We start from the raw sequence: 27,625 nt of genomic DNA on the forward strand, positions 1-27,625 counted from the left end.
GCAAGCCTTTGCCTCTTATACTTGACTTTCTGATGAAGAGTTACTGTGAGTTTTTCATAAGGTTAACTTTTGAGACAAAGATAGACAGTTTTCAATAACGCTAAGAAAGAAACTGCAAAGCCTCAACTTGATGAAAGTCTTTAGCTCAAAAACTCATTTAGCAGTAGCTTGTGTGTCAGACATTGAATTGTTACTGACGATATGATCCTGAGCGGGCCACCATTTTGACTGGCAAAGTGCTCAATGTGAACAGGGCAATGGTAACGACATCTTTATTTTAGAGGTGATACGGGCTAGTATAGCCACGGCAGGTTAACTGCTCAAATTGGACCACTCTTCTCTCAATTCTTCTCCTTTCTTGCTTTGTGACACACAAATGTATTTATGTATTTATGTAAATAGCGGTAAATAGCCAGTCAGTTTATGTAATCACACAATTCATGAGAAAAAGAATTTTGAAGGTTTGATTGTTTTTCCTATATGAGATCATTTGTATTTCTCAGTATGGTCTTAATAAAATTATAGTTTTAAGCACTGCACAAACCAGCAAATAATCAATAGGGATAGTTTACAACTGTGTTCATTTTCTTTTATACTGAACTTGTCATAAAATCAGACTATTCAACAAAAAAGGCAAACATTATTTTATGTTATAAATTAGTGAAGGAGAGAATTCACATTTTGTCCTTCCTCATTGGCCATTGAGAATCCAAAATTTGTTCATTTGGGTGAAAAGCAAATAGATGCTGTTTTCTATCATAATTCCCGGACTTCAGAAGAAAGTGTTGGAATAATTTCACAGAATGGGGCTTGGCTGAAGGAGATACTTTCCTTGCAGCTCAAGAAGCTTCCAGATCAAGGAGGATGCGCCAGGGATAGTTGTTGAAAGGGACGATGAAAAAGCTTCATTGACTAAGTTAAAAAGACCAACAAAGCAAAACCAAATAGCCCCACTACAGCAAACAAACCATAACATAACATAAAACAAAACCAGCCCTAAACAGGCTTGGCCCAAGGTGTCTGTCAAGAGAATAAAAGATAGGGGATGGGAAAATCATGTGAGAAACGTTTAGAAAGAGGGATGGAAGCAATTCTGAGCAAACAACTGAGGAAGGGACTATGGTGACAGTCACTTCTCACAGGATCTCTAAAGCATAGGCACTGAGCTGGCCCTAAAAAACTGAACTTTGATTGCCCACCGTGTCCAGTGGTCAGGAGGCAACGAGATACCGATGTCTTAGCTTAGTTTTTGGTAGACTCGAGGAGGAATGGTATGTGTCTGAGCTGGAATAACATGGGGGTGAGGAGGAGATGACACATACATTGAGTGGTCAGTTAAATAGGTGTAATGAATGTCACACATACTTATAAATGGTAGCAGGCATAAATTAAATTATGAATGTTGTGTGTTTATGTGTGGGTTTGTGCACATGAATCCAGGTGCCCAAAGAGACCAGAAGTGACTGTTGGATCTCCCGGAGCTGGAGTTATATAGTAGTAAGATGCTGGAAACCAAATTCTGGTCCTGTTCAAGAAGAGTAACTAATCAGCAATATTACCATGCCCCAAACATAGTTTTTTTAAAGGCCATCTTGTTCGCTAGATGCTACTCCATTTTCATTCTATTTGCATTGCTTTCTGCTGTGTTGAGAGGGCATTCATCCCCTTGGATCTTCTATTGGCATGCGTCAATTGAAATATTACTTCATTTGCAATGCCAAATGTCTCTGGCTTCTTTGAAGTTTGGTCTTTGGTTTTAGTGGGATTTTATTTGTTTAGATTATTTAAAGAAAGCTAACTGAAGTATTCATATTCATCCATATACAGTAAACATCAATTTTCTATAACATAAGAACTCAAGCCTAGTTCAGAAAAAATGCCTAGTATAGTTTCTTACATACACTGCTCTTCAAGAAAGACATTCTATTTCATTGACAGCAATTCTTTCTTTAGGATTTACTCTGTCGGATATATTCTCCACATTCTAATTTGTAATCATGGAAGATGGCACTATTCAGGAAAAATGTAGTTTAGGATTACAGGTTTACATTATGTCATGAAGTTAAAATAATTTCTTAAATAATAATTTCTTCATAGAGTCCCCAAAAGGGCTTCTGTAAGTTCAACAATTTATTTTTGTTGATGCGGGAGTTCTCAGTTCTCAGTCTCTACTCTGTATAAAATATGTCTCTCTAAATTAAGACTTTAATCTTGAAAAGATTACTATTGTTTTTTACAACCTCCTCTTCACATCTGTATGTAATTGACAAAACTGAAAGTGTGAGTTTGTTTACCACATCTTATTCTTTATTCCAGGAAAGTTTTCATCATCGGGCATTAGTGCTGAAACTTCACAGGTAGAAACTGACGTGTACTTTGTCCACAAATTGGTTGTCATTTTGATTTAGTTGAATGTAAGTTTGTAATTATGAAATGCTACAGTGACTACCGTCTTCATCTGCTATTTGGTAGCTCATTAAAAACATCTATACATGCATTTTGGCAGTAAGCATTTATCTGCACCTACTATATACAAAGAATGCATGAAAAGCTGTAATTTATTATTTTTCATTTTGTAAATCAAGTAACCATTGAGATGATAGCCAAGAACTAAAACTAACTGTTCTCAATGTTCTCTAAAATAGCTCTTCTAAATGGTTCTTAAACATTTAAGCTAGTAACTATTTAAATGAAAAGGAACAGTGGATACTTATTTTTCAAGAATATAATAAGGGGCTTTTGTGACGTACAACTGTGAGAGTTCAGAGGTTGTACGGCACCCGAAGTTCTACTGTCTATGTCTAGAAGAGTCCCTTCTTCACCAGAAATTCTCAATTACACATGTAAATCATCTGCTGAGTTCTTAAAGTCCCAAGGTAGAGGTCAAATATTGCTCATGTTAAAGAAAAGTTCTGAAGATAGGACCCAGATATCTGTAGTTTTAAAATGACCCACTCCAACATGTTGCCCAGGCTGAGACACACTATTTTAGGTGCCCTTTAGAATGCTAATGAAAGTCCCTGAATATTTTTTTTTTCAAATCTCATGTTACCCAAACTTGAATATCTCTTTCTTACACCACCGAGAAGGGGAGCAGAACAGAAGGATAACTTCAAAGAAAATACTGAATTTATCCCATTCTCTTGACACCAACAGTGATAATCAAGTCTGAAATAGGCAAGCAAAACAAAATCAGCATGAAAACAAAACCCTGTGCTAGTTACTGAGTTTAGAGAATTAAAAATTGCAGAAAATATGGAGGAAAAAAGTTGTGAGGTGGTAAGAAAGGGAAATCTTGGCACAGGTGTGGGTGCGGAGTGAGAGAGTTTGGGAAGATTGGATCATCCAGGAGAGGTGCAGCGGGATAGCATAAACCACCCCAGCTGGGTGGGAAGGTCTTGGAAAAATGGAATGAAGAGGTATAGTAGGTCTGATTTGTTTTGACAGTGGACCATTACTATTTATTTTAAAATATTTCACAATATTAGATCAGTAGCCAAGTTATTAAGTCCCTTTATAGGACTTGTAGAAACAAAACAAAACAAATGTCAAACCATAAATCATGATTTAGATTCTTACCCCCAGTTAGATGTGTGATTGGTTTGGATTGAGCTAGGAACCTCTTAAAGAGTACCCAAACTGATCACTGTTATGGAATTGTGAAGTACATTGGAATAGAGCCAAATGTTTGTTGTTTATAAATGAAAACTAAGCAAAAATAACTTGAAGAAGATTTATTTAGAGATGTTCCGTTTAGTTCAACTCAACAACTTCTCATGTATTTTCTTTGTGTTTTTAGCACTGAAGTGGAGGCAACCCTGGATTTATGCTTTGCCTCATTTATTATTACTCATATAAATTTGGATTACCAGCTAATCCTTTAAGTTTCATATTTCCTACTCACAAACTGAAGGATAGTCTCTATTTCAGAAACTTTAAAGGAATTAAAGAAAAATATTAATAATTTCTAATATTTCTTCCCATTCATTGGTCTATGATTATTGAAATATCTATGACAGCATAAGTTCTTGTGACTGAAAAAACCTATATACATTTCTATAAAGCAAATCTACTAATAGTATAAGTAAATCCATATGCTAAGGGTCGGGAGTAGGTTGTCTATGTCTAACCATGACATAGTCTTTTGCTATGATAAACTCACTAAAGTGATTGAGGGTAGATGATTGAATGTTGCTAATCATCTGTGCATTTTCCTCTCCACTAGGGACAACATAACCCTATGATATCACAGCCTTGCATGTCTGAAGAGGGAGAAGACTTCAGCTAATGATGCAAGGTAGAGACTGTTTTTAATCAGTAGATTGTTGGCATGAGAGGCTTAGGCTGTGTATTGCTAGATCTGGTTTTTCAAGAAAAGATAAGTCTACATAAATTTCAAGGCTCCTAGTTTTCAAGTATTAATAACTAATTCTATTTTCCTTCAACAGCTTATGGGCCAAACCAAACACATCTGAGTAAGACTGTGTCTTCTAGTGTGTCAACTTTGGCTTGTGAAGGTCTCTTTCACTGCTAGTATTTTCTACAATAAAAGCACAAGAATAATTGCAGTTATCTTACAACCAAAGCCTACCCGCTCTTGCAGATAGACCCAACTGTATTTGTGATGGCAGAACCCAAACCATTTGAAGACTCACCCATAGAATGTTAGGTACAAAAAGCCAATCCTTTTCCCAAGTTTTGTGATCTCTCCACATTTGTCAGCTGCTCCAGTGAGTCTCACAATGCCTACTCTCTTGAGGCTAGAGAGCCATTGGTATGCATGCTCATCATCTTTTAAAACATCTCCAAAATTCAGAGTAGGCAGCTGAAGCTCTGAGCCCCAATATTGGCATTCTGTGGATTAAGAAAATTAAAAAAACTTTATTATCTTGTTTTTAGATAAGACACTAACCTAAAAAGAAAACACAGTCATTGGAGTTAATCTTTGATTTTATCATATCAGAAATTCCGGTCACTGGGTCCTTTTTCTTTGGGGCTGTGCCTATTATATTCTTCTTACTTATAATATGTCTGGCGTACAACAGGTATTCAATAAGTCCTATCTATTCAAAGATATGTTGATTAGATGATGACAAAATGGCCCTTGATATCTGTATCCTTAAGACTTCTTAACCCAGGAAACCACAGTGAGATAGTGTGTGCATAACAGGCAGGTTACATTGTCTGATTCCAAATAGTGATAAAATTAGGTTTCTGCCCTAGAACGACATTATGACTGTTCTGGCAGGAGGGTAGGGACAGATTCTTCTTCCTCTTATTTCTTCTGCCTGGATGTTGTCTTGTAATCAAGCTGGTGTTTGAGGTCAACGCGATGAGAATGTGTTCCTGGAAAGCATTGGGTGGCAGCCCCAAACAAGAGAAGGTCAGATCTCTTTCTTTGTTCTCTCATTCATGATGATGAAATGCTCATAAATATGCTTGCTTCAGAAAATAGAAAGGAAAACAAATTATGGGCTTGAAAACCTTAATTCCCTAAAAGAAGTAGAACACAGACAGAATGTCTGCTGAACCATTCACACTCTTTCTTTCCTGGGAAGGAAACAGCCTCAGCACAGCAATCCCTTTAAACAGGTAAAAGGATGAGGACTCAGAGTCTCATTATCATGAGCGATGCTATTTCTCTAACTAGGGAATGTGTTGTATATGGAAGCCATCCCCGATGCCTCTAGTTTAAAAATGGAGATTGGATCAATGATTGTCTTTTACAATAGTTCTGACTTGGCCATCATTTTCTCTTTGCGGTCCACAGAGATTTCTGTTCTAATAGAAAACTTTTAGATGATAGTAGCTCTAGCTGTGGGAAGATATATACAGATGCACAGCCACTTGCTGCTCCTCCAGCAGTTACAGGAGAGTATCCACAGGAATGAGTCATGTGTTTATTTAGGAAGACCTAATCATGCTGCTAATGTATATGGTGCCCACATTTCTGGATTATTACACACAACAGCTTATATACTGAATCAGAATTATTGGATATTTTCATATTGGCTTTGGTATTTCTATTACCCCTCAACTATTCCTATTATTCCCTCGACTACAAGGAATGATTCCAGCTCTGTGGATATCCCCACAGAAATTAAGTAATTTATATATGAATATTTGCTTCAGTGTTTAGAAAAATGTTTTGTGTTGTAACTGAAGCTGCATAGGCAGGTGCTGTAGCATGATAATGTTCAGTAGAACGTTCTGAAGTGATGGAAGTATCCGTGTGCTCTAGTACCAGAGCTACTACTAATGAATTGACCCTTGATATATGGGTGACAGAACGGGGAATTGTTTTTCATTTATTTGCCTTTAATTTTTAGCTAAAATTTGAACCCTGGTATGAAACTTGCATTGTATTAGACAGGGTATGATGCGTAGGAAATTGAGGTAGAACTGTCTGCCTTTGAATCATTGTTCTGCCTTTTATCAGCTTGGTCTTAGGAGTCTGAGTTTTAGGTTCATTTGTTAAACAGGGACTATTACATCTTCTCTGCAGGTCATTTATAGCTCTGTCATGAGACTGCACAGAGACTGTTGTGACACATGGCACGCAGTAATTTATAATGATAGTGCAGCAGCTGTTTGCTAAAATTTCTGGGCGTTATGCAAAGGGCGAAATGCTTTATAATTTTATTTCGTTTAATCACCATAACAAATATGTGGGGTAGATGATTTTAGTACTAATGAATTCTGGAGAAGGACAAAAGTAGCACAAGTCGTGTAGATAACAGTTTTCAGTGCTAGGTAGAAAATCCAGGTGACTGATCCCAATGGCTAGCATAGAACTTGATGGCTTAAAGCATTATCATCACGAACATTTTTTGGGGGTTGTGGTTACAGTTTTTCTCCTCCCTCCAAACCTTCCCATTAACCCCTAACTACTCTCCTTAAATTAATGGCCAACCATTTTTTTTCAAAAATTTTTATTGTATTCATGCACATATATATGTATGCATATATTATTAAATACAAATTGTTTATTCCATATAATTTTACTTGAATGTATGTTTTCAGTACTGATATTTGGCTCTAGACAGCTAATTGGTATACTTTTTATTGGGGAATACCGCCTCTCTCACTCCCAGCTTTCTTCAGTTGCCTATAGTTCTGTGTGTAAGGTTGAGACCTCATGAACATTTCTTTTATATTGTCTATTGGAATGTCCATAGATTATCCTGTTCCTTACAAAAGAGATGCAACAGGTAACAAGGAAAGCAGGGTAACATATACTGGGGAATAACTTTGTTTGAAGTTGTTTAGGCATGGGTGTTTAAAGATAAACTTTGGCAACCAATGAAGAGAAAACTTTTAAATGCAGAGAAAACATTAGGAATAGAGCTCAGCTGCACAATATACAATGTTACTTTTCTCTTTGGATGAAATCAACATTTTTTCATATTATAAGAAGTTTCTCTTCTGTAACTCCTGCCAGTGTATTCAGACCCCCCCTTTTTTTACTTTAGTAAAGGTTAATATCATGCACAAAAAATTCAGTTATTTTGGGAAAAAATAAAACTGAAATTAAAATTATTTTCACAACAAAATTTTAATTAGTTGTTTTTTTTAATAATGGTCTAAGTATGCTGCAAATAGAAATTTCTTTGATGGGGAGAGATGAGGCTGACACTTATTTGTGGGTATAAGAATAAATATTTAGAATGTACTTAGGGATTATTCTGGTGTGGTAGAGTAGAGTAGCAGTTGCAGGTTTTCTACCAATATCCAGGACCTTACTAGCCCTCGTGAGTCGGCTAGGTTTCAGTGCCAGGCAGGGTCTTCTTCTAGTTGAGTATGTATTAAATCCAGTTAGGTAGCTGCAGGTTATCGCCAAGGTATGCATGGCACTACTGCACTCGTAGGGCTATTGGGTCATGTTGGTGGTTGTTGTGGCTCTTCTACAAATCATCTCCCACACCTAAGGCTCAGAGCTCAGTGCAGATCAGGGAAAGAGCCAGAGAATAACAGAGCTTGTTCTAAGATTGTATCTCCTAGTAATGTCAAAAGCTATATATCATCTCACCAGTAAGAACCAAACAAGGACAGTAACAACAGACATGTTAAAATAGAATGGGAGAAAGACCTTGGGGCCTCAGAACTTTAGACAGCTAAGGGATGTTGAAAGCAAGAGGAAACATTTTTCCCTGGGAAACTCACATCAATTTGTTATCTAATACCAAGAGGTTGGCCCTGAAAACATACATACAAACAGACAGAGCAGGTTACTTTTAGGAATATGAAAATTCTTTCATATATATGAACATACATATATGTCCATAACAACAACTAATAAAAAAGGTTATGAATTTGAAAGAGATCCAGGAAGTGTATGTAGAAGAGTTTGGAGGGAGAAAAGGGAAAAGGGAAATGATGTAATTATATTATAATCTCCATATATAAATAAAAAAAGGAATTTTCAAAAATATAAATTACACCCAAGAAGGATTTATTTAGGACACATGCTATCGAGGATGTTCTAATGAAATTTTTTTTAATATGGGTCATTTTCCCATTATAAACATGTATACTTTCTTTTTGTTTAACAGTATAGAAAGCTGTAGATTCACGTGTTATTCTCAATATGTGCAACATTAACTGTATTTACATAGAGACGTCAGTAAAACCCATTGGCAACCCAACACCCAACACAGTCCAAGCTACAAACAATTTTTAATTTAAAGTTTTGATTATCATAGTGTGATGATTATTTTTCTTCATTTTCTGTGGGGCTGAGATTGAGCCCAGAACTCTGGCAGGATAGGCAAATGCTCCATCTATCTTTTATGTTCTACAGAATTAAAAATTTTAAACCATATCTTTCATTCTAGGAGTGCCTACAATGCCTTCTTGAAACCAGAGACCAAAGGCCATCTCAGATTAGGTAACAGAGTTTAAACCACTATCACACGTCACTGCTTAAAACATGACTTGCATAGATGGTACTATGAATAGCTGGTTGTCAAATCCAACGTATGATCTTAAATATAAATTACTCTAATCATTACTGAGAATTAATACTGTGTTTCACTAAACCTCTCTTACAAAGCGTTCTATGATGTCCACACACGATACTAAACATCAACATCCAGAGAGTGATTTCAAAACATGTTTTCATTTTACTCCAACTGCTAAAGAGAACTCTCAGGGGATGTGAAAGAAAATACTTTGACTAGAGTAAAACATTTGTCAGGAGAATATATTAAGAACAAATTTAAGCTTCACACTTGGGTCTGGATATATGACGAGATGAGAAATGATGGCATGTGTAAGGTATGGCCACCCCTCCTCATTTAACTTATGGCCTTCCTAATGAATACTTCCTCAGACATGCACTTCACACATCATAAAATTTATGATCCGGCTACATGCCAAATTTCAAGGAGCTGTTTGTGTAAGGGGTCCTACTGAGGGCTAAACATCACATTCCTGGTCCCTGAGTTATAGTTCAGAAAGGAAAAGACACAAAGAAGGTCTTTACTTAAAAATTCACGAGCACAGAAAGCAGGTTTTCAAAGTGTTATTTCAAAAATTTAGTACCTCCTGTCTACCCACACCACGCTATGCTTTTGGCTCTGGAATGACTTATCTAATGTACACAGAACCAGTCAAGTTTCTACTCTTTTCTTAATATCTTCATAATATGTTAATTATATTTCATTTTATAACAAATATAGTTATAATGTAAGTATCATTTTATTATATTTCAGTTTTCATTATGAATAACTTCTAAAGTGTCCACTAAAACCCAATTCTGATCCTTAAAAGAGGAGAGAAGTCAGAGGGAAGAATTGGGGCTTAGAGTCTCTTTTCTTCATTGGATGGATGGTGTACTCTTTCATCTCTTGTCCACTGAACCCTACACGCCTTTAAGATTCTAGTCACGTGTCCTCTCTGAATGTTCAGATGTGATGTGGATTTGAGGATAAGTTTGTGTGAAGCACAAAGAGGGAAGAAAGCCCTGGAAGAACTGTTAGTGTATGGCTCACTGTTGTTGGTAACGGTGGTCACGAGTGTGGGGCCTTAGGAGACACTACAGTGCACATTATTAGTGTCCTGGATATGGAGCAAAGAATCTGAGGACATCACACTCCTCTTCACTGATTTGAGAGCTACTCAGCACACTACTTTTTGTTGATTGAGGGCTGCTCTTCCTGGCATCCACTTCTGGGTCTTTTAAGCTGAGAATATTTCCTCATACAGGGAGGGAGACTGGTAGTTTCACAGTTATGGGCTGAAATGTGGCAATAGCCTCTGAAATGGCCGGCTTGAGGAAGCATGCTGGGTCTGCTAAGCAAGGGTGAGGTGTCTGTCTTCTTGGCTTAGTCTTGATACCATACCACAGGGTTTATTTCATATTGAAATCTTCTTCAACATCAGTTTGTTGAAAAAGATTACCTTCACAATTAAAGACAGGTATTATGATTGAGCTTCCTGCTTGGAAGTTTGGATAGATAGATAAAGAAACAAACACAGATATATAATAGTAAAATTATTGTGCCAAGTACCCGTGAAGCTTGTTACAATGATAAACAGCTGCTGGGAGTGGAGAGGGAATTAGTTGAGACACAGCGCCTTATCTCTGCCTCTCCCACTAGTTAGCAACGGACAATGGAGATCATGCTATTGTTTTTATTTAATAGGCATGAGGGGGAGAGTACAAATCAGGTTTTGCAGATCAAATTGTGCTCTACATCTCAAACCTTTCCTTTGACTCATATCTAAGTATTTTATTTTAAAGATTTATTTATTTATTTTTATGTGTACAGATACTTGATCTTCTTGTAAGTGTACTGTGTGTGTGTGTGTGTGTGTGTGTGTGTGTGTGCGTGTGTGTGTGTGTGTGTGTGTGCAGTGCTGCAGAGGCCAGTTAAGGGCCTCATATCTCTTACAATTCAAGTGACAAATTATTATAAGCCACCCTATGGATTATGAGAATCGAACCCTGGTTCTCTAGAAGAGCATCAGACATTCTAACCTCTGAGTCATCTCTCCAACCCAACTCTAAAGTCTAGAGTAAATTATATGTGAATGTATAAATGAGGCTTCTAAACAAGTTTAAACTTCTTAGAAGAGAAACATGTTTTCCCTTTTATGATGCTGGAATAGTCTACATCCATAGGCCTTTGACAAAAATGGCTACCTTGCTGGAGAGTACAACACAGAAAGCAGTGAGGCGGCCTGTCTAGAATGTTTAAAGGTGAAGGAGCACTTAGGATTCCTTGCTGGAGAGTACAACACAGAAAGCAGTGAGGCGGCCTGTCTAGAATGTTTAAAGGTGAAGGAGCACTTAGGATTCCAGAGACTCTGCTATGCACTAGATACTGGTCAATTCGGGAAATCCTTACAACTCTGAAAGGTACGCACTATCATTGCTCCTGTTTACAGAGATGGGACCTGAACTTAGGTTCACTGGAAGAACAGGCTGCATAATGAAATACTAAGTCATCTCTCCAGCACTGCCACCGTTCTTTTAGAACTCCAGCTGTATATTTAGAATCACACAGAATACAGAAGTCCTTGAGATGTCATAGAGACAGCTGCTATGCTATTTCTCTAAGGTGACTAACCCCCTTTCTCCCAAACAGCTTTGTGGTTTGTGAGACTCCTTTCATAGCCTTCTCTGTTTTCTTTTGGATATGTTTCAGTTTGAGAAAGTCCCCCAATTTCCTCAATGGAACATAATTGTAATTGGTCTGATCCATGCCTCCTTAGTGAGCTCACTAATTTTTTTTTTTACTAATAAGCTCATATCTTTTGTCAGCTTTAACTTCATTGGCTCATATTAGCTCTTCTGTTAATCAGAAAGATAGGACTTGAATGTTATCTGAGTATTCTTTCCCCATTATTCACATACTTCGTTTCTGAAACTGGTTCATTGCAAAATTCACAAGTTCACCTAGAGATGAAGATGCACGTCCTACCTGACAAGGATCTTGTGTCAAAGATAATGACTTGAGATTTGAATGGTCAATTTGGGCTCAACACTTCCAACTGCATGACTTTTGGGAGACAAGAAACTCTATGTTCAGCCTCCATTAGATAACATGGCAAGAAAATAACCTACTGAGGTATGAAAATAGAATGAGATAATACCAGTGAAGAATACAGCAGCTCCACTGCCTGACTGAATCTTCCCTTTTGCTGCAAGTACTGAACGTGTCAGGATGAAAACAGAATGGAGTGACTGCTCTTACTATATGACTGTGAATCTATAGTTATAAAACACACAAAGTCTTGTAGCTATTTATCACTTTCTCCAGTCTCAAGCTTCCGTACTTCCTCCTATATTTTCATCTCAGATGGTTTTCCTCATTTTAGTGTAGAAAATGAAAGAACTCAGAAAAGAAATCTCGGCTACTCTCACTGCCACACTCACCGACTTGCTTGTGACTGTGTGCTTATCATTCTTGGAGGAATTAGAGATAAGTCTGTATATATTTTTGGTCTCTTACACCACAAAAATGTAAATGCCCAAGAGCTAACGCCTTCTCCTGTTTTGCTCCCTGTTGTATTTTCAACCCAAGTATATGGCACCTGTTATTCAAGAGTCACCCATCAGGACAATGAACGAACACATGAACCATGTGTGGTAGATGTTCAACTCAGGTCATGCAGCAAGTACTTTTATTTACTGATATATCTTGCTGATCCAAAATTTATGTTTTAAATGCATTTTTGAATATTTGCTCATTTATTTATCTGGAAATGACCATATTCCAGGCACTAACAGTTAAGTTTTAAAATGGTCGAGATTAGAGAAGAGGGACTGCCCTCTACTATCCTGCTAGTAAATAATATGTTTCTCTAAATGCAAATTCTATGCTCATCTTCTCTGCCTCTTAAGCTCCCATTGGCTTCCATACAATTTTTTTTTGTAGAGCATACTGTGGCCATCTTTCTCCCCTTTCCTCCCTTCCCATGGTTCACTTCATAGATACACAGCCATGACCAAGGCCATTCTACAAGGTGAACCTGATCCCTCTACTCCTTTTTGTAGAGGAGGCAGGTTATAGTAAAAGAAAAATCAAAGAGTAGGAGGTGTTAATGGACTTGGAGTCATTTATGATAATACATTAATTTAATCAAAAGCAGGTAGACAAACACAAAGGTATAGAACACAGAGGAAAAGCTTGCAGCAAGCATCTGAAACCTGTAAAGGTCTTGAACTCATTTGTCTGGTTTGTCAATAGAGAATCAGCTGAGAGATAAATGGAATGGTATCCTTGAACTCTATTGGAAAAAACTGATCCTTGCCTTCAGTCTGTGGATCAAGCAGTATATGTGAACTACTTTTTACTTTGGCTTTTGACATCTTTGTTGCTTAAAAATTTCAATATCCAACTCATTTTACTTTCCTAAATTTATCCTTCTGTTTTCTGCTTTTGTGGTTTTTTGCATATCCTTTTCTCTGTGGGGATTTTCTTCTTTCTCTCCTTGCCTGACAAACAATTGTTTAAAACTCAGTGTGAGTATCAAACTCTCATTTATACATACTCTTTGCTTTATGTCATTGACTGTCTTCACCACATGGTCTTAATGTATTTAATGTATTTTATGTCCAGGCTTCCTTTTTCATCTTTCTATTTCCTTACACCTTGGTATTCCCTGCAAAAAATAAATGCCAACTGTCTGTGCAGCGGAATGGACATCCGTGAGGGAAAGGTTATTCTCCACATCTCCCTTTCAGCCTGGAGGGACAGTCTGGTCCTGTCCACAGCTGACTGTCGTTTATCCTTGCATTTTGTGTTCGGCAGCCTGTGCCAACAGAAGGAAAGTGGTGTGCATCTGGACTCCAGATTTTCTAAGCAGCATAGCCCTCATTCCAAGGGAGAAGCAGAGGAGGACCATTGCTATTGTGGCTAAAAAGCAAAGCACTTTCCCCAATGGAATCTACTTTGTTTACATGCTTCGAAGTACTAATGTTTGGAAACACACATTGGAACAGGGTATTAAATTCTACAGGCAAAAAGCCACCCAACCAGTACTCTAAAATTGGCCCATCAATGTCTTCTTTTACCCATCAACTGCACAGCTTGGGAATATATTTTTAAAATGAATCTTATTTTAAAGCATCAAAACATTTTCCAGTTTCTACCTAGCAGCCAGTTTTCTTATGTTATTCATGCTCACAAGCTGCCACTGTGACCAGGTTTTTCCACTACTTAATGGAAGGTACTATCATTTCCATCTTGCTACTGCCTGGTAGTACTGAGGAATGTAAGCTATAAAAAACTTCACTTGTCAGGAATTATTAATGCAGAAGGTGTGGCCATTCCTCTTCCAACATTTAAGAGTTTAAGCTGTGATAATAAAAAATGTTGACTTTTATTTCCTGAAATCCAGAGAAGAACTTGCAGGCAATGAAAGCAAAATCCAAATAGATTACAAAACTAGGGTAGAGTTAAAGAAAAAAAAATACCAGAGAACACATTCAAGATATTGCTATTGAACCAGACAATGGCTATGAAATTATGTTATTGGAGACTCTTTGAAGGAAGAATAATTTCTCTGTATGCTCATGTATTTTCAATCACCTAGCAGAGCTAGATAAAGGAGAATGGATTCTTGGTTCAGATATAACAGCGGAACAAATCCTTGTCAGCTGTCACAGTGGTGAAACCAAGCACTTAGAGGACTTTAATTCTTGACAAGACCGATCTGTCTTAAAGAGAAGGGGAAAACTGTGGTACCTTGTTACTGGCGTCCCCAGGATAAAGGAAAGCTGCCCAACAAGGTGATTAATAAGCAACATCTCTACTTCCAGTGAGCTGCTTTAAGACTAGTTTTAAAATCCCAGACAGTTATCACATGCAAGGTTTGGAAGGAGTAAAGAGAACCACTTTTAGTAAAAGACTTATAGGTTACCAAAAAGATGGCATAGAATTCACTCAAGTGATCAGTTCCTGAAAGGGGTGGTGGTCTGATAAATGTTGACAGATAAAAGAAGATTCAGGGAAATATGCTGGGCCAATGAACATGTGGAAGTTCCAACAGACAGGCAAAACTCATGCATGTTAGAGTTTGCCTTTGACCTGCACAGCCATAGGTAGTGATCTGTAGAACACTATAATAGATATCACCCTCGCCAACATTTCCATTTGACCTGTGTTACTGTGCATTTTTAAGAAGTTTTATTTTAAATTACTCATTTGTTTTCAACATTTGTTTTACCTATAATCTGAAAGATAACATTCCCCTCCTTGCCCTTTGCCACTGAATTTATCTTTTGATTTTCTCTAAACATTTTTCTGTTCACAGATCATCTGGAGACTTACATAAATGCTCTCCAGAGAAACAGGTTTACACACACACACACACACACACACACACACACACACACACACACAGAGAGAGAGAGAGAGAGAGAAAGAGAGAGAGAGAGAGAGAGAGAGAGAGAGAGAGAGAGAGAGAGAGAGAGAGTCCTGTGCAAGCTCAGTTCTGCGCTCATTGATTCTCAGCCTCACTCACATAATCTCACCGGGGTGAGAAGGGTCCTTTGTGAATTTTGTGCTGTTTTGACTTTAGGCCTTGTTAAGAAGGGTGAATTTTCTCTGGTTTACTCTGCTCCTTTGCAGAGGGCACAAAGGCAACATCTTGGACCTTCAGTCTATCTGTAAATGAGAAAGGCCAAGTCCACTGTCCTTTTTCCTGCTAGGGCTTTAGAATGTTGACATCTGTTCTGTTGTCCTTTTCCATTTTGCCCAAATGATTACTTAACATGTTACTAACATGTTAAGGATTTCTCATAAATTACAATATTATTTTAGCCAAGATACAAAGGCTTGAACTGTCTCATAAGCAAATCCTTAGAAAGCGAGAAAGAGAATACTCATTACATTGATCTGATCATTTTGTGATATATGTGTATATAACATCATTAAACAGTGTCCCGTAGTTACATCCAACTCAAATAACAGTAATTCTCTTCAAGTAATTCTTACTATAAGATTTTAACACAGACTTCAGATGATGGCAATGTTACCTGGTAAAAACAGTTCTTCTTGGAGTCTTGTTCTGGCCTGTTGGGAAAAACATCTTTTCTTCAGCCAATTTGCTTCATATTCACTGTAATGCTCATTGGGCCATGTGATATAAACCTTACAACACAGAAAGCAATTATCATCTATTTGTCCATTGCATAACTTTACACTTCTGCCTTCTGCAGTTGATTTTCTTCAGAATTTTATTTAAAATTACCGGAGAATTCAATTAAACATCACTCTCCCTTTCCCTCACAAGCCAAAGGTCTATTTCTGGTGCCTAAGGCCAAGGAGACAATGTGTAAGAAATAGAGTTTTTTTTAAAAAATATTTATTTATTATGTATACAATATTCTGTCTGTGTGTATGCCAGCAGACCAGAAGAGGGCACTAGACCCCATTACAGATGGTTGTGAGCCACCATGTGGTTGCTGGGAATTGAGCTCAGGACCTTTGGAAGAGCAGGCAATGCTCTTAACCTCTGAGCCATCTCTCCAGCGCCAAGAAATAGAGTTTTGCTCACCTGACATTTCTGCTTTACATACTCTAAATATATGATCCTCAAAGTTTAAATGAGAGGGCATGGCTATTAAGAGTGAGAAGTGGGAATAGAGGACTCAAGCTGAGAGAAGAATGAAATAATGGGGAAAAGACAGGTTTTCTGATGACATTTGTTCTTCTGGTGAGAAATTGGAAATAAGGAAGAGAGAAAAATGGTTGATGTCATAGCTGGTTGATCTTGAGTAATGCTATTAGGGCTTGACTTCTTATACACCGACTCACTAGTTTGAATAAATAATACTAATCAGTGTGATTTCTGATGCCAGGGAGTATGATAAACAATCTACCCAGATTATCTCACTGAATTCTCATATTTATGTGAACAAATTCCTTGTTTTTCTGGCTCAATAGAGGAGCAAACTGAGTGCCAGATGCAATATTTTTATGATATAAATTGCATGATTGTGTTTCAAGGCCATTGCCCACTAAAAGCAAAAAGAGCAAAGTTGAACATTTTATTAAAATGGTAGTAGTAAAAGGCAAATTATTTATACATTTTGAAGAGAAACCAGAGTACAGCAACAGGTCGTATTTTTGTATTTATATGTGTGTAGGTACGCATAATGATTCTAAAAAAAAACAGGCCAACAGTTTGAGAGAGGGAAGGGGAAATACGACGGGTTGGACACAGGTGATGTAATTTAAATTTAGTTAAAATAAACAGTATACACATTAAAAAGAAAAAGAAAAGAAAAATATTTTATCTGTTATAACAACAGCAGATTTTCCCACTGAGTATGCCCCGCTCTGTATCAAACACTCTACAAACATTCCCACAGGGATGTTTTGCTTTATATATGATAAGTTGAAGTAAATTGATTTACATTATTATAAACTAACCTCTCGATTTAACTCAAAAGAGAAGGGAAAAATTACTAGAGATAGTTACCTTTTTCCGGTCAAATGACAAGTCTTTGATTCTAATGTTCACGTCGAGAGCTTCCAGGAGAAGTTTCCGAGCTTTTGCAGAATGCAGGTAGCATTCTGAACACTGGCAGTTGTCTCTCAGCCACACTGCTGGGTAGAGGGACTCTGCCCCATCGTGCCAAGAGATCTGCAGCAGATGAGCCCCGTCCACTGCTTCTGCCTTTTGGATGGCACAGTGCATGTTTCTGGTCTTTGAAGATAAATTCTTCCTGCTATGACAAGGCAGTGTGAAAAGCAATAGCAGGCAGATTGTACCTGAGCCTGACCTCTATGACAATACAAGTGGACTCTGACCTCTACTTTCCGCTCAGCGGTGTAAGCCTGTGGTTTGACCAACGCTGGGACCTTTGTTCTGATTAGAGTATTTCACGTGGTGAAAACAGAAACAGGGTGACTAGCTTTATGATAAAAATGCTACATCAGCACCCAATGGAAAGAATTCCTTGTTCTCTTAACAGAAATTTTAGATGATAAAGTGAGAGCCAATGATACCCCCATTTATATAGCCGTATTTGTAGAAAAGCTGTGGAAAATTGCCGTGCAAGTGGAAAGTGTAATGTTTGCCTCCCCGTTTTAGCTTTTCAGTACTTATAATTGAGCCCAGGGCTCTACCCAGCAAAGACAGGTACTCTGCTATTGAGCTTTGGACCTAGCTCAGGCCTCTGCTGTTTTGACTGATGACAGCTGCACCTGGCTTTTTGAAACAAAACATGCTTCCATGATTCTCAATGACCACCAAGGGACTAATAATGCAATTAATTCACTTGAAGGATAATGTGACTCAGAATATGGTGTTATTTCTATTCTATTATTTGCTTTTTAATTGTGCTGTATATTTTCTCATTGGAATATCCAAATATCCAAGTCCTTAAAAAAGCTTACCGCGTTTGTTTTCTGATGGTTTCTCCCTTTGCTCATTTGGAATGTCTTGCTTTGTATTAAGTGTTTATGGGGTAGTTTTATGTATCTACATTTTGACTGGGAATGTATGATTTCTTTTTATTACGAAATCCACCAAATTTGTAGCAAGGAAATAATTATGGGGAAAAAAATCTAGTGGAAGAAAGGAGCCAGGCTGCTTGCACTGCGCAACTCAGGGTCAATCTTATGTCAATTGTGAGTGTATTCCTGATCTTTAGAAACGGTGCAAAGTTATAGACTTAAGTTTGTGCATATATTGTTTCTGCAATTCTCAACATGTGTGCAAAGAGTAGAATTTAATAAAAATAAAATAAAATAAATGTATGCCAAAGAACCAGAATGCTTTAAGTTTTTCCAGAGGACATGGACACCTTTTACTATCCTAACAGCAGGTGACAGGACAAATGAAATGACAGTTACCTTGCAACAAAAGGACAACACACAGCACAGGGTCTGCTTATACAACCCCTTCAATGTACCGGGAACCGAACCAGCACCAGGGACTTACCAAACAAGACAAAGGCACTTACTGAGTTTCTTGAAATTTAAAGAATGGTTTGTATCATATTAAAGTAAATTTACAGTCTTTTCATGGTATTTAAGTAGTCAATTTCTAAGTGATTGTATTGCATGTTATTTCACAAATCAAACAGCTTCGGTGATCTCTTTTGATTATAGAGGTGAGCCAAGACAGGAAGTTTGCTTTCTTTATTTAGTTCAAGTACACTAAGTTTACCAAGTCTCTAGGTAGAAGAGAGACAATTCATTGGGCCTCAGGTGTGTATGCTTGCTTGGGAACTCACACCCAAGCTTTTCCTAAATGTTAATGACAGGAGAGCATTACCATGCAAACTATTCATTAAAATTATAATTTAATGTAGACTTGGAAATTTAGCATGTGTGTTTGTAGATAACTGTAGCAAGTTTGGAACCAGCTCCTCTGTGAAATAGATACCACACTTTGTGTTCCAGATGGGAGGTGGTGGAGGCTGTGTGCAGTTCCCACGGGCACAGGTTCAAAGAACAGTGGTGATTCCAGTCAGCAACTCTGGGATTGTGCAATTTTTTGTGGCATATAATATAAGGACAAGATAGATAGGTAGGTAGGTAGGTAGGTAGGTAGGTAGGTATGAAGTCTAAAGAGAAGGCTCAGTGGTTTAGAGGTATACTGCTCTTCAGAGGATCTTGGTTTGGTTCCTGGTACCCACATCAAGTGGTTCATAACAACCTGTAACTCCAGCTACAGAGAATACAACAGCTCTGGCCTCCTTGGTAACTCTCACTCACCTACACATATGTACTCACAGACATGCACACATATACATAATCAAAAATAAAATAATCTCTTTTATAAAAGAGAGAGCTCAATTGTTTTCTATGTCAGGAGTCACCAAATAGATTCTACAAAAGGGCTGAAAGACTGTTCGGTTTGTAGGGAACATATAATTTCCCTTTTATATTTTTAATTTTTAAACCTTATTCCACATATAGCAGCTATTCTTAGCTCAAGGCATGTGTAAAAGTGGTCTGTGGGACATTCTGGCCAAGAGCAGCCAGTGTGGTGGTCCTTTCAAAATCCATCTGTTCTCTCCTCCAATGCAGTGCAATAAACAGTGGTGCTTCAATGCGGAAAACAGCTCTTTCCCTTTCTTGGGGAGGTGACAGTTCAGCACTCACGAATAATAATGCTGCTTTGTACACCTGCTATTGGAAGGTATAAAGAGGATCATAACATTCTACATGACAAGGGAAACTAAGAGGAATACAAAGTAATCAAATAAATCAGGTGTTAAATGGTTTCAATAATTGTTAGAGAGCATCATTTCATTTAATCTCTATAAGGATCTGTGACAGATACTGCTTTATACACCCTGATTCTACCTTATTTTGCTTACTCACTAATATAATATCGATTTTTCAGTATAAACATAGGACATGGCTACATTTTCTGTTTCCTCTATTACTAAGATTAGTGTATGGTATATAAATCTGGCCAGTAAAATGTTTTGGCTGCTTCCACATAGGGAACATTTTCTAAAAGGAGATAGTAATATTTCAGAATACAAAGGCAGCATATGAATATTCATAATATAAGAGGCACAATCCTACTTAAAATATAATCATTTAAAAGACTTGGGATTAATTTAACCAAGGAGATAAAATCTATACACTGAAACTCTAAGACAACTGTGAAATTATTTGAAGACAGTTGTAGGAGGTGGAAAAAATAGCATTTACTCATGAGTTGGGAGAATCAATGCTGTTAAAATGCCCATGGTACTAAAAACACAGATTCAGTGAAATTCATATTATAATACCAATAATATGATTCAGAGCAATAGAAAAGTAATGATTGACATTTGTATGGCAGCCCAACAGTTTCTAAATAGTCAAAGCAACCAGCCAGGAAAAAATACAGAACCGGAGGTACCATACCATATGATTTTAAAATACAGTGTAAAGCTATAGTGACAAAAGCAGCATGGCAATGACGTGAAAACTGAAGAGCTAGTGAGACCAGAAGTAATCCCATGAATCTAATGTCAATACAGCTTTGGCAAATTATCCAAGACATTCAACAAAGAAAAAATGGTCTCTTCAATAGTGTTGGGAGCACTGGTTGTCCATATTTGGAAGAAATGAAATTGGACTCTTCTTCCAGAACATAGACAAAGCCATCTCATAATGGATAAAAGATTGAAGTAACAGGAGCTAATAAATTTCCTCTCTCTCTCTCTCTCTCTCTCTCTCTCTCTCTCTCTCTCTCTCTCACACACACACACACAAACACGACTGAAATAGACTGAAGCATAAGATTGAAAACTGTAAATGTATGCAAACCATACCTCAGACAAGGGTCTTCCAAGCAAAAAGTTTAAGAAGCACACAATGCAGCAGGAAGAAATAATAAGAGGAAAACCTATACAGACATTTCTCAAAAGAAGACACAAAAATGGCCAGCATGTCTGTAAAAAAATTTACCAGTTATGTTCAAAGACTACAAACTCAAACTACTCTGAGAAATCTCCTTGCCCTTGTTTCAATCAGTATTATAGAAGTCTAAACGTTGGCAAAGATAGGGAATATGAAGAACGCTGAGGGCTATAAATCCATACAAATACTAAGCAAAATAGTGTAGATCTGCTTTTAAAAATATTAAGAATTGAACTGCCTATGATTCAACTATTCCACTCTAGGTATACATCTAGTTAGTGTCCTCCTCTGCTTTTGATTGCTGTGAATACGACCACGACCAAACCACTTTGAAAAGAAAGGGTTTATTTAATCTTATAGTCCATCACGAAGGGATGTCAGGGCAATAACTCAAGGCAGGGACTTGTAGGAAGGAACTGAAATAAAGACGAGGGAGGAACTCTTTCAGTACTTGCTTGGCTTACTTTTGAAGAAAATATATCTCAGAACTACATGCCTAGGTAGGCTGGGCCCTCTCACATCAATCAGTAATCAAGAAAATGCTTCACTGACTTGCCCACAGGCATTTCATCAACTGAAGCTCTGTCTTCCCAGGTGACTGCCGCTTGTGTGAAGGTAAAAAAACACTAGCTAGCAGATTGTAATGTGCCACAATGCAAAACATTTGAACACTCTTGTATGATCGTAGAAACTACTTTAAGAATAAACATTTTCTCATTTTGTTTTATCATCCAGGTTTCATGTGTATTGGCATGTGTTCTAAACTTAGCTCATCTCTATTATGTATTTATTAATATGCTCATTTAAAAAGATTTATTTTTATTTAAGTGTATGTGCTAATGACCATGGAGGCCAGAAGGGGGCGTTAGATTCCTTGGAGCTGGAGCTGCAGTCCTGGGATGTAAACTCCGTCCTCAGAGCAGTAAGCCCTCTTACGTGCCGAGCTATATCTGGAGCTCCTGTTAAAGATTTTCTGCTTAAAACGATAGTTGTTCCATTTGGCATTTCAAACATTCTAACTTCATGGATACTCATGTAGGACAAATTTTTCCATCATGGTGAACATGTTTTCTGTACTTAAAGATGGTGTTATGGCCTGCTGTCAACTTCTACAAAAACCTGAGAAAATCCACCGGGAAAGTGATCAGTACTGCAGACATCTGCCTCAACACCTACTAATCTCATTCCAGCCCATTTTCAAGTTTTCATCTAACTCTTCTGAGTTTTTTCCTTCTCCTCTATTTAGAGCATTCAGACAAAAGAGGTAAAATTGTGTTTCCAGTCATTAAAGAAACTTGAGTCTTGCCCAGAACCCATCTGGTTAAGTGATACATAACTAGGGGGAAGAAGAAGAGCCCCAGACATCAGCAGTGTGTGCAATGAAGGATCCCTGGGGGAGGGCATGGAAAAACCACCAGGACTTAGGTTTCACTAAAATAAAAAAATCTGGATGTCTATGTAGGAACTTGGTGGGACATTTCTATAATTCATAGTCTTAGCTTCATGGTGAATGTAAACAATAATTTGAACAAAACATGGCGAGGTAGGCAACACTTTCCCCATTTTTCTTGGCTAGCTTCAGCTTTTACTGGGGTAAATATGAAGAATTATATATAAAAAAAGACCACTTAAGGGCTTAGATACTTAAAAGACAACTTTCTGAAAAGCCACAGACTTGTTACACACACGATTTGTTGAGCTCTGTTTCTACCTCACCCAACTTCCAGTTGAGCTTAGTAAGGCATCGTGGGAATTTGCTTAGTGACACATTAATATGCTCCTAAGAAAAGGAAAACAGTAGATATGCCACTTGTAGAATGAAAATATTTATTTTACATTTATTATTATTTTTAAAAAGAATTATTAGCTTATGAAACATTGTATTGGGTGTGGTGGGAAAGAGCAGTCCTGCCTGACCTGAAAACAGCCTTGGGTCCTGGCAGCATCTTATCTGATGGAGGAGTTTTCTTTCCACTCCATCCTCAGTGTTACCGTGTGTATGTTCCCTTCTTAGTCATCTGCTCAAGTTTCTCTCTCCACGGACTTTACCTGTGAATTCTGTTTGGCACAACTGGATTGTTTTGATGTCATCCTACTTCAGAAATAGGTGTGAGTTTTGTCATTTTTTTGTTTTTTAATTTATATTTTGAAATTTATCACCAATTTCTCTTGCTCTCTTTGGTTAAAAAAAAAGAAAACAACTATGAAACTTGGTTTGTATACTGGTCTGAAAAATAATCTGAAGGCTAGAACTGGGACTTTTAGAGCCAGGGGGAAACAGCCTGCGATGTCCCTACCTCACTGTCACTGTTAGATACAGGGTCAGGCTGGAAAATGGAGGCAAAGAGATCTTCCGTGTGGTTTATCCACACCCACTCTGTTAGTGGGAGATTACTTTAAACCTCTGCTCATTAGTCACACTAGGTAAAAAAGGTCTATTCTAACAAAAGAGAATACAGAAATCGCATGACCAAGTTGAGTAATAGTCTCTAAGGAGGACTGACAATATGAAGCAGGGACTTCATTGTAAGTATACATAGAACTGCAGGGTAAAATGTAGATCACTAACCCCGCAGGATATTTCAGTGGCAGCAGATGAGACCATCATGGACACATCAGATGTCAGTGTCGGTGAATTTCCATCTGTTCATCCTCCGGGAAATTTTGACATACTACTGCATCGTGGAAAATTTGTGATCATATAATCTTCCAGGGAATAATTTCAGCTTATTAACATGGTACTATTTTTATTATTTAATTTTTAAAAATCTTACATACTAGCCCCAGTTATCCCTCCTTCTCTTCACACCACCAGTATCAAGGCTGAGCAAGGTATCCCAACATAGGGAACAGGCTCCAAAAAGCCAGTTAGTGTACCCAGGTTAAGTCCTAGTCCCATGCCAGCTCCCCCTACCAACAGATCAAGCTACCTAGCTGTCACCTGCATTTAGAGAGCTTACTTCAGTCCCATGTAGAATCCCCAGCTATTAGTCCAGAGCCCGTGAGCTCCCACTAGCTTGGGTCAGCATGACACTATTAAAGCAGTGGCTCATTCTCAGTGCTTTTGTTTAGCTAACCTCGCTGTCAGAAATTTTATTTTTGGAGAAAAGAGTAGTAAAAACGAGGTTTTCATTTTTTTAACCGTTATATCACTGAGGCTTAAAAAATGTTATTCGTTTATAGTTAAACTTTTCAATCAAACAGTTTATGTCTGGAAAAGTTGCTGTTGACTGGGTTGTGTTCATGGTGCCTAAATAATACTAAACATACTCTCTATAACTCATGATATCTGCTACCTATAGACTTTTAACTTAAGGGCTTCAAATTGTTAAAATTTATTTCTAATTTTAACTTGCTTGAATAAGTAACTGAGGCATATGCTCATTCCTGACTGTATTCTTACACAAATAGTGAATTCTGTGAAACCATTAGGAAAACAACTTGGTGCTCTTGAAGAAGCCCACTGTTCTGCTTGGTAGCTTGTTGAAAGCATCAGATTTCATTCAGAAACATCCTTCATGCTTCGTAAAAAGGAAATGTTAACTTCACCACAGTGGAGTTTCCATAATTCAATAAGAACTGAAATTATGAAGCTTCTTGTTTACTGACAGAATGAGAGTACAAAAAAGAATTTCTAAATTCTGTGAACCCCAGCACACATTAATTATGAAAAATCTTATATTTTTAATTAAATCTATTCAAATTACATACAATATCTTTCCTTGAGCTGCATCATGGGAGTAAGGTAAAACTGTGCAGGCTAGCCTTAGTTGACCAGCATTTTAGGGAAGCATGCTACTTTTGGCTCTTTTGGTTCAACAAAGCGGCAAGGAATAGTATTCATGGCCTTCCTTTTGGCTGGATTGTGGATTATTAAAAGAACAGTTCAAAAAATTTCATTAGAACTTTCCTTCCATCACAGGCAATCAGTTTTGTAGACAGAGTTGTCTCTGTCCCCTCTACAGACATCCTGGATCAGTTTGGGGATTGCAAAGTAATTTGACAATCAGACTAAGCCAAACATAATTGGAAAAGACTAGCTGCCAAGAAGCAATCAGATCCACTACATTCCAGAAATCAAGCCTATTCCAGATGCCTGATGGTTCATCCTACTGCAGCCCAGGGCTGTGGATGACGTATTCCTGGAGTTTGATGTAGACGTTCTTTCTTTCTCTGTACACAGAACTTAATCTAGAGGCAGTTCACATAAGAGAGTAGAGTTCAACCATCTCTGTTATACATTCTCTGGGACCAAACCACACAGAACATAACGAATAAAGGAAGCCACAGCTTTGGTCCTATATCCCTTTGGAGCAGAAACCTTGCTCCAGACACATCTGCCTCCAGTTTCCACTCGGCTGGTGCGTTTTCCCTGGAAGGCACTGTGATCCTTGTGACTCTGCCTTGGCCCTGCCCCCAGACACAGGTTGAGGCTGGCCAAAGAAGAAGGGTCGCTTGATATGAGGGTACAGTCATTTCTTTGATTGGATATTTGGCAACAACAATAGCAGCAACACTAAAACAAAATAAAGAGTCCTCATCATCCACAGGGGAAGCAGTAAGCAAGAGAAAGTACTCTAACAGGTTTCCAGAAACCATAAACTCCCACAGCTCCAACAAAGTGTGGCCCCAGTTCCGAACCAACAAAGAGGAGGAAAAGCGTTTCTCACCTGTCTTGTCTGCTATGCCTGAGCCAGCTGCAGCCACAGGAACACGCAGACAGGCACTACTTCGTTTCCACCTGTTCACAGTGACAGCTCTTCTATTGCAAAACAGACTTGGGGAAGAAACCTATGCATTTAGCAGGGAGGAGCTGTCGGCTCTCACCTGAGCACAGGCGCAGTAGCTTCTACTTGGTCCTTGACTATTCCAAGAGAACTGTTTTTAGAGGGATCTTTGTACCAGTCTTCACAGAAGGCTGGGAAGGGCCTCCCTTTGCTAGATAGTTTCCCTTTCTCCAGACTGGTCTGGAGTAAACAGTAGCTGCTAGAGAGCCTCGGGCTCTTCGGAAGATACTTGGTTGCCCGGTGATTTGACTCACAACACAGAGCCCGTAGGGTAACAAAAGGGAAAGGCCAGGATGGGCCATATGCCAGGGATCCAGAGCTTGGCTGACAAACTTTTCACTTGGGGGAAGGCGTAGCACACAGGGTTTCTTGGTTCCCAAGACCCAATTTCTTACAGTGTAGCCATTATGTTAAAATCAAGTCTTTGGGTGGCAACTAAAATATAGAAAGTGATCAGCAGTCCTCCGGCCTCCTTCCACCAATGTCAGACTTCTCAAGAAGATACAGCGCATCTCAGGCTGTAACTTGTTGCTTCTTGCCTCAAGGACTCAGTGCTGGGAGACTGAGACAAAAATAAACAAAGCCTTATTTACCAAAGAGGGAAGTCATGCTGCCCAGCTCGCAGGTGACCTCTAGTAATGTCTCCCACATCCTCATAATGATTTGTCAACTGATTTCATAGAAAATATCAACTGTGTCCCCGTATCATTTTCTCCATTTGACTTCCTTTTCCAAGTCTGTAAGTTCAGTTACTGACACCCAGTGTCCTGGAAAATAACAGCAGGTTCGGTTTACACCCACAAAAGAAGGCTGCAGACGTGGGTGCAATCCTAAATGCTGTCAGCACTGAAAACCCATGGGAGCAGAAGCTATAGAGATGCCAGAAAGAATTAATTAACTATGCCTTAATAATTCATGACGTAAATCAGACACAAGTGATTTTTACTTCATCTCTTGTGCTGTAGTAACTACTGGTGGAATAAATTGAGTACATTCATTTCCAGCTTAAAAAAAAGTGTTAGAAAAAAAAGAGACCTAAAATTTGAAAAGGAGCAATAAAGGATATATAGGAAAGGTTAGAGGAAGGAAATATAAATAATTTTAAAATTAAGACAATAAAAATACTTCTATAATAAAAAAGTTGTTAGAAAACAGTAAGTCATGTGACTATGTCTTCTAATGTTATGAGTAAATAAAAGAAACAACAAATTTATCAATAGGTAAAGTTGAAAAAAGTTTAAATGTAGATGACCAAGCCGTGATGGGGCACACCTTTAATCCCAGCATTTGGAGACAGAGGCAGGTGGATCTCTGTGAGCTGGAGGCCACACTGGCCTTCAAAGCTAGTTTTAGGACAGCCAAAGCTATTCAAAGAAACCCTGTCTCAAAACACAAAAACAAAACCAAATCCAATAATTTTAAACAAAGAATTCCCACAATCAGATAGTTAGATAAGTAAAACAAGAAAGAAGGCAAACAGAACACCACTCTTCCTTGGAAGAGTTCTCT

At 38.0% G+C, this 27,625-nt stretch overlaps 1 protein-coding gene across 4 annotated transcripts in view; it reads right to left on the reverse strand.

The window, feature by feature from the left end:
* Positions 1 to 26,347, reverse strand: part of Bbox1 (gamma-butyrobetaine hydroxylase 1) — a 49,896-nt gene extending 23,549 nt beyond the window's left edge. The window contains exons 1-4 of one of the 4 annotated variants that reach the window (XM_075963738.1): positions 26,000 to 26,347; positions 17,437 to 17,686; positions 15,989 to 16,103; positions 4,656 to 4,854 (exon numbers count right to left, since the gene is read on the reverse strand). In XM_075963738.1, coding sequence (XP_075819853.1) covers positions 4,656 to 4,854; positions 15,989 to 16,103; positions 17,437 to 17,655 — 533 coding nt within the window. In that variant the 5' untranslated portion in view covers positions 17,656 to 17,686; positions 26,000 to 26,347. The remainder of the gene's footprint in view (positions 1 to 4,655; positions 4,855 to 15,988; positions 16,104 to 17,436; positions 17,687 to 25,999) is intronic. The other 3 variants (XM_075963739.1, XM_075963741.1, XM_075963740.1) reach the window with 3 other exon arrangements.
* Between the last annotated feature and the right edge of the window lie 1,278 nt (positions 26,348 to 27,625).

The sequence above is a fragment of the Microtus pennsylvanicus genome, chromosome 2 (genome assembly GCF_037038515.1).
Source record: "Microtus pennsylvanicus isolate mMicPen1 chromosome 2, mMicPen1.hap1, whole genome shotgun sequence".
NCBI classification, from domain to species: Eukaryota; Metazoa; Chordata; class Mammalia; order Rodentia; family Cricetidae; genus Microtus; species Microtus pennsylvanicus.